Source organism: Nannobrachium achirus (genome assembly GCF_963921795.1).
Source record: "Nannobrachium achirus genome assembly, chromosome: 3".
Lineage (NCBI taxonomy): Eukaryota > Metazoa > Chordata > Actinopteri > Myctophiformes > Myctophidae > Nannobrachium > Nannobrachium achirus.
In genome coordinates this window covers 24,739,900-24,748,134 of record NC_137812.1, presented here as the reverse complement: position 1 = coordinate 24,748,134, position 8,235 = coordinate 24,739,900, and the positions used below count along the sequence as shown (strand labels likewise).

Here is an 8,235-nt window from a genome sequence, read left to right as displayed (position 1 = left end):
TCACCTGCTCTGTTGTTGCCTCCCCAGCATGTTATACCAAAAAATAGGACACTTGCCATGACAGACTGGTAAAACATCTGTAACATCCTCTTGCACACACCAAACGATCTCAGTCTTCTCAGGAGGAACAGCCTGCTTTTCCCCTTGCTGTGAATCGCCTGCGCGTTGTCCGACCAGTCTAGTGAACTATTCAGATGTACTCCGAGGAATTTGTAGTTATCCACAAGCTCAACCACCTCTCCGTTAATGGTGCTTGGCACCGGGGGGACTCTCTTGGATGTACGGAAGTCCACCACCATCTCCTTGGTCTTGCTAGCGTTGAGCATATTATGTGTCATATTATGTGTCATCATGTTTCATAACTCTTAATATAGCTGTTCAAGCAGACAGTGATGCTGCAATCATCAGTGGTGGAAAAAGTACTCAGATGTTTTGCTTACGTGAAAGTATCAATACAACATTGTAACAAATACTCTGTTGCAAGTAAAAAAAAGTCAGTTGAGTAAAAGTACAAAGGTTTTGGCAACAACATACCTAAAGTACCAAAAGTAAAAAAGTTAGAGCTTGTAGATTCCCAGGGAGAATTAGTTCATATAGCATCACAATCATTTGAACCACTTTGTCTATCCAAAAGGTGACACGCTATGAGCTTAGATCTGCTATTTTTGAAAAAACTCTTTGCTTCTAGGGGTAACCTGGCTGGCGCAAACTCTTTTAAGATGGGGGGTCCGCGGCCAAATACTTGAAAATTTGGGGGTCCTCAAATGTTTTTTAGAAGCACAGGATTAAAGGTGTATTCAGTGATAATGAAAGTGGCCGGGGGTCATCTTGTCCCTTTCTGGCCTAATAGTGTAGAAATGTTTAGTTTTTTATAGATTTTTTACACCATTATAATGTTCTCGTTTTGATCATTAGACCCAATCACTGAATATCAGTAGGCCTACGTCTCCAGCTTCAGGATATGTATGATACTGATTTACTACGAGACTGTGGAATTTTATGAGTTCAGTAGTTTACAATCTAGGCATTTAGCAGACGTTCTTAATTCAGAGCGACTGTAGTTCTCAAAAAAAATATTTTGACCATCATAACTAAACATCATAACATAACTACGGCCATACTCTACCCTGATTAGTCGAAGACTGGCTGGCCACCTCTGAAAACCGAATCTAGCTATGCTCGTAACACGGGCCATGGTGGAAGTCCTTATATGGTCAGCACACATTCTAGTGAGGAGAATGAATGGAAAATGTACCAATTATATTTTTATTTTTATTAAATACAATCACTGAATATACCTTTAAATGGTCCATCCCAGTTATGAATGAATGTGCTGTTGTGTGCTGACTGCTTGCAGGAGGTGATGGCAGCCATCCCTCTGGCGGATGTGCAGTCCACCCGCACGCAGAGGCCCTCGGCTGGGTCCAGCTACCCCTACGTGGACCTCACCCTGGGAGACGTCACCAACCAGAAGGTCGTTCAGCTGCAGCTAGAGCAGGTAATGCACTCACGCACGCACGCACGCACACATGCACATGCACACGCATGCACACACACACACACACACACACACACACACACACACACACACACACACACACACACACACACACACACGCACAGTTTGTTTTGAATACAATTTTGATTTCTTTGCATTTTATTTTTATTTATTTTTTTCAGAAAAAAGAATCGTAGTCAGGTCCGAATGGGTTAAACCTGAACCCTAAAGACTGAGATATACTTCGTTGTACGCTGAAAATAGCCGACCTACTAGCTCATAATGTGTCGCGCTGTGACGCCTTGTGAACTTGTATATGTGCTATTTTTGGTGCGTGACAACTGACAGCAGCACACAAGTATACAGTACATCAGACATCTCCAACCCAACCCCCAAACTTAACCTCCAAATGCTTTTTTCCCAACCTTAAACGTAACCAATATTTTCGTAAATCCTCAATCCAGAACATTTTTCCTCACAATGTTCATTTCTCAAATTCTACAAGAATAACACAATTTAATTGGCTACTTTGAAGAATTTGGAAGAAATTTCTGAAGTAATGTAAAAGATACATGAACGGTATTCGGTGCATCATTATCACACCTGCGTTCTCAGTTGCAGCACCCCTCCCTTTGGAACTCACTCCCACCTCACATCAAAGCCGCCTCCCCCTTTCTGCCTTTACATTTTCGTTTTTCTTTGCTTATAGTTCATAGCTTTTCAACTAGTTTAACTAGACGGAACAATACTTTGCCAGCCTTTCGGCCTCGTCTTTGGCCATGACAAGTTGTCGTCAAAACCCTCCCCCATAACAACCAGTCTGTGGGCATGTCCTAGGCTGGACCACCAGAGGAAACAAAGTTCTTAGGGTATTTTTAAACCGTTGTCATTTTGGTGTCGTCACCAAACCATGTATCGTGTTTACACATAATCCGTAGGGTTGGTGTGTTTACATGACAATGCACCAATTCACGCAAAAATGCTGGCGACTTCCTTTTTCTCCACCAAAGAGACTACAAGAAACTCTTTCCAACTCCTGGCAGAATGGCAGTCTGTGGCATTTAGTGGCAAACTTAAACATTTAAAAGTCGGGCGACGGAAGATTGCATTCGGACAAGACATCTGCAGCCCATGTTTCGAGATGAATCCTACCAGATCAAGTCTCTAGTCGCAGGTTGCCTTTGTTTGGGCTTGTTTCAGAAGTGTAGTTGCTCATTTGGCCTTGCTTTCAACATTCTTCTAGAAAATAGCTAGTGTAATAGAGCTCAAGTGGTGAAACTGTTGGGCTTGTTTTCATAGAGCTGGTCGCTTGTTTCACTCACAGAGTTTGGCAACCGAGGTAGCGGTGATTCTTTCTCTTTTCAAAACAAAGCACAGCAGCGCTATTACTACTTTGCTTTGGACTTAGTTTGTATAGGAATTGAGAGTTGAGATTGAGAATATGGAATTTAGTTCAAATGTGCCACAGGAAAATGTATTTGGCTTATTTAGGCTGGGTTTCTGCAGCAGCAGCAACCTAAGGTCCACTCTACAGGAGTATGGAGTCGGCTCAATTCTACCGACTCTTGCAAAAGGCTCTGAGGGTACATACAAAAAGCCGCGCTACAAGCTAACAACGTGTCGCGTCTGCAACACGTTGTTAGCTTGTAGATCTGCTATTTTCCGTGAGCTTCCCCGTACAACGGTCAGTCTGACAAGCTTCTGACAAGCTGACGTCATCGTATTCTCCGTACTGGTCCTTTTATACAGCTTCGAACTCAATACAAAAACAAAAACATCCACTTGCAGAGCCGTTCTCAAAAAAGATACAGACTGGGTCATAAATACACGTCTCTGTGTGTCAATATCGCCGTATCAATAGCTTAGTTTAGCGGAGTCAGAGCAATTCGTATTTGTGTAAAATTAGTCTTGCACTGCTGCTGGGTGTTAAAGCGCTCTCTGTAGTTGTTCTCGTGGGCCTGGAACTGCACCCACACCCATTGCTATTCCGAGGATGGACATACCACTGGAAGGCCGCCCTGTCTATTGCCTCTCTTCCCTGTAGCTGTTCACGGGAGGGGCCGTCAGTTAGCGTCGACTGTTGGTAGATTCTGTGAATAGTGCCTTCTTTTATGCAAGCTACATAGCCCACAGAAGTTCCAAGTTAATCCACTACAGTACTACATTGACGATGGTAGTTACAACGGAGCAGTTTAAGGTCATGCCCAGGACACACACAATTCTAATGAATTTCATGATTAGCATTTTGGCAGTAGTTTTCCTGTGGCCAGTGTTGCAGTAGTCTTGGGTTGCGCGCCCCCGACGACTCATATCTTTTCTGGGCCGGGGTCTCGCACCCCCCCCCAAGTTCACAACTCGACAACTGTTTTAACAAAGAAACGAGCCTATATGCATATCAATAGACATGTATAGTAGGTGTTGAGCGACGTTCGCGACCCCCCAAACATTGGATCACCATTGCACCACTGCCTGTGACTGCTTTCTCATTCATTTGTGGGTGTATATGTGCGTGTGTGTGTGTGTGTGTGTGTGTGTGTGTGTGTGTGTGTGTGTGCAGGGCCTGGAGTTGTGCAGAGTGGTTGCCATGCAGGTGGAGAACATGATGTCTGCCAGAGAGAAGAGGCTGACCCTGCCTCCCAGCGAGATCACCATGCTGTAGCTTCTTATCATTACAAAGACCTACAGTTTTGGCCCCCATAACTCTGAGGCCCCTTTTGCACCTGGGTTAAACTGGTTCCATTCTTATTTCCCCGCCTGATTTTTAACCAGCTCAGAGTGTTTCCACTGAAAATGAATTGGTTCAGAACCCTAAAAGTTCGTTCGGAAACCGGAACCAAAAAAACATGTTTTTCTTGCCCTGAACTGGGAACCACAGTGGGTGTGTCACTATTCTACAGGTTGGAAGATGCAGATGTGATATAAACAATGGCAAAACCAGCAGAAAATCATCATTAAAGGGGCTACACCATGCATAATAAAAGAATATATATTTTATATAAATATTGGCCCATATTACGTTTTTATACAGGTTTAAGCCTAAACAGCCACTCGGATAATGGACTTTTCATGTTCTGTCTGTCTGTAATTCCCAGCCTTTTCAGCTACAATACCAAAATGCCCTTTGTTGGCAAAGGGGCGCTATTGAGGGAATTTGTCTTTCAATCCCCGGCCTCCTCATGTGGAGACTAAAAAGACAAACCGCCTCAAGGACCCCTGGACACTTTGAGAACCGCTGCTGTAGAAATTAACACACACACACACACACACACACACACACACACACACACACGCACACGCACACACACAGAATAACCTACCTCCTCTCATCTTCAGGTGTTTATTGTTTGTAGCTTATATTATACTGTATGTATATGTTACGGGGACTTCGGGTAACTCAGTGAAAGCGTGGTAAGAGCGCTTGTTTTGTCGCGCTGACGTCACTCGTTTGCGACGCTCTTTCTTTATTTACTAGCCTAGCTCGGCGTTTATCGTGCGCTTGCCCAGGCCTTACGGCCTGGGCATAAATATAACGATTGCATTCACCACGGCTTCGTAACTCGCGCGGCGCTCCGCCGGCCGCGCGGCCCTGGCCCGCTCTTCGCGGCCACTCGCGCCTGCGGCGCTCGGGGGCGAAGAGCAGGACCAAGGACCGCTGGCCTTCGCGCCGCTTGCAGTGTCGCACGGCGCCGTGCAGCACGGCGAGCGCTCCGTTTCTCGATCTCCCTGTTTCTCTATATCCCCGTGACATATATACATACCTGAAGTCATATTAGTTATTGTATTATAAAGTATACTTAGGCTAAGTACCTGAAGTCAGTTGCTCCATTTTGGGGGGGATTATGTAACATCACTACCAATATAATAGATTGCACAGTTTAGCATTGCTGGTATAGCTATTATTAAATTGATAAATCTATTGTCAGGGCGACTGTATAATTGCACTTATATTATGCTAGTATGTTTAATGCTAGTTTTGATGAATCACAATGAAGATGGTTGCTCTGTTAGAAATGCTGTTTACTGTCAAATGAAGGAAGAGAGAAATTGTAAACGTATATGCCTTTGTTACGACAAACTTTTTTATAAGTGACGTGTGATCAGTTTTTATTTTTCTACTGATGTTGTTGAACCGTTTGTAAAGCTTAAAGACATGTTAATATTATAAACAAGTGCTGTTTTCATGTGTATGTGTTGCTACCACATTCATTTGTTTATTTTGTATAGGAGATTTTTATCACAATGAAATAAAGCATCATTTAAAAGAGTGAGTCATGTCTGCCCCAAATGTAATGCTGACTGCTGAATCAAGCAATCTGGGAAGCCTTCATCAAAAAAAGGGGAAAAACAGATTATAAATATAGTAGGACTGCTATTTTCTGCGCACGACACCGTCGTGCGACGGATATCGTAAGACGCCTCAGGGCGACATGCCAATTCTTGGCCATCTGGCCAGTGGTGTATATTTGACCAGTTACCCATATGGAGACCCCTGCATGATAGTCAACAATGATATGTCAAAACATGCCCATATATGTCCTTCAAATTGATGACATTGGGACAGGGATCTCCATATATGGCCATAAAATAATGTTAATTAGTAAAGCCAAGCAGGGCCTTGGTGAGTTAGGGCCTGGGTTTGATGCCTGGGGATCTCCATATATGGGCATAAGGGGGTACCCTAACAGGGCATCATCTGGGAATGCCCATACTGTATATGGGGACATTTTATTTGTTTTATCCTTTATTGATATTTATCCATATACATATATGGACTTAATATTGACGTTTTCAGGGAAGGTAGGGTCTAGGGTGTAAATCAGAGTAAAGCAGGCTCTTGGGCCAGTTAGGGCCTGGGATAGATGACATCAGAAATCTCCATATATGGGCTTAAATGGGATTTTGTTTCTGGGAATGCCCATATATGGATTTATTTATTTAATTTTATCCTTTATTAAATAATAATATTTATCCATATACATAGAATATATTTTATGCACATACATGGATCCCTATCTGAACCAGCCAGGCAGCCACACAGATATGGTATGGGCCATGTCTTGGCCATCTTGCCAGTGATATAGCCTATATCGATGACATCAGGGATCTTCATATATGGGCATAAAAGGGATTCTGGGGAATACCCATATTGACTTTTACATAGGTGATGTCACCTGTGATATCACCTGTGATGTCACAGTGACAAGAGAACCAACCCATAGACTGTAAAATCACACCCGTGTGAACTGAGCGGTGGTTTACCCACCCCCTCCCCCCTTCCCCCCTGTGTGTGTGTGCGTGTGCGTGTGTGGCTGGCCTGGCCTGGCCTGAAAACAGCGCCCCTCCCTTAACATGTGTGGTCATAAAAGGTACTACACCACAGGCTTCAGGCTACATACAGACCCACCCACCCACCCACCCACATACAAACATACATACATACCTACACACACGGCCACGCTATGGAGACGGTGTGACCACCGCTCAAAAAATGTAGGTCTATACTGACACAGACATACCACCAACAGTCTGTCTTCTCTTGGTATACTGGCTTTGTGTAACCTCGGCTTTGGGTTCCACCAAGACGGATTGACGTGTCTTCAAGCCAATGAGCGATCAGGAAACACGATAGCGCCCACCCCCCACACTGGCATGACAGACAGCGTTGCCATGTCCAGTTATTGTAAGCGATCTTTGGGGCTTGTTTTTCCTGTAAGGTAGCTTGACAGAAGAAGAAGTAGTTCACCCCCAAAATAAATGATTACTCACGCCATGGAGACTTGAGTTCCATACTATGTTTTTGTATGTATGCGCGTGACATCATCATACCCTGAAGTTGGCGGGAACGCCTGCTGACTCGTGCTGAGTGGCAAAAAAAACTACTTTGGCCTTGACAGCAGGGGGGTATCTAATGGGGGGGACGGGGGGGACAAGTCCCCCCCGGGCCGCCGCCCCCCCCCCCAAAAAAAAAAAAAGGGTTTATGGATAGAAATGAGACCAGTGAGTCCAGAGTTTCAGTTAGAGCACTGTAAAGTGTGTGTGTCTCAAATGCTAGTTCATGCTAGTCAGTGGCTGATTTATAACAGGGCTAGGGTGGGCTGCAACCCAGGGTGCTGGGCTGCAGCCCAGGGGGGGCTGCGCTAGGGTGGGCTGCAGCCCAGAGTGGGCTGCGCTAGGGTGGGCTGCAGCCCAGGGTGGGCTGCGCTAGGGTGGGCTGCAGCCCAGAGTGGGCTGCGCTAGGGTGGGCTGCGCTAGGGTGGGCTGCAGCCCAAGGTGGGCTGCGCTAGGGTGGGCTGCGCTAGGGTGGGCTGCAGCCCAAGGTGGGCTGCGCTAGGGTGGGCTGCAGCTAGGGTGGGCTGCAGCAATACTTGTAACAGTATTGCTATGGCACGCACTGTATTCCTACGCACTGAAGTGTTACTTGTCTTGATACCAATATTTTACTACTTTGAAAGAAGTAAATATTTGTGTTCACCACACAATGACTGTACCTTTGTCTTTCTCCATTATATATATTCCAAAGTTTCCTGGTTTGTCATAGCAAAACTTATGGAGCGTATGAAAATGAGAATGACTTAACTGAAAAGATTAACTGAAAACTATTTCAAAAAGTTGCAGGCAAGCTTTAAAATGCCAATTGAGTATAATGTTATAATCTATAAAAGTTGAGCTTTGACTCTGGTGTGTCTAGACATATTTTGGAATTTTGATTTCCATAGGGTTTGATAAAGTTTAAATTG

The 8,235-nt window shown here is 44.6% G+C and overlaps 1 protein-coding gene across 1 annotated transcript in view; it reads left to right on the top strand.

Moving 5' to 3' along the window:
* The window catches only part of myo15ab (myosin XVAb), a gene marked incomplete at both ends in the record, with an annotated part of 174,892 nt that extends 170,735 nt beyond the window's left edge, over nt 1-4,157 (top strand). The window contains 2 exons of the mRNA XM_080722468.1: nt 1,358-1,498; nt 4,056-4,157. Coding sequence (XP_080578594.1) covers nt 1,358-1,498; nt 4,056-4,157 — 243 coding nt within the window. The remainder of the gene's footprint in view (nt 1-1,357; nt 1,499-4,055) is intronic.
* Between the last annotated feature and the right edge of the window lie 4,078 nt (nt 4,158-8,235).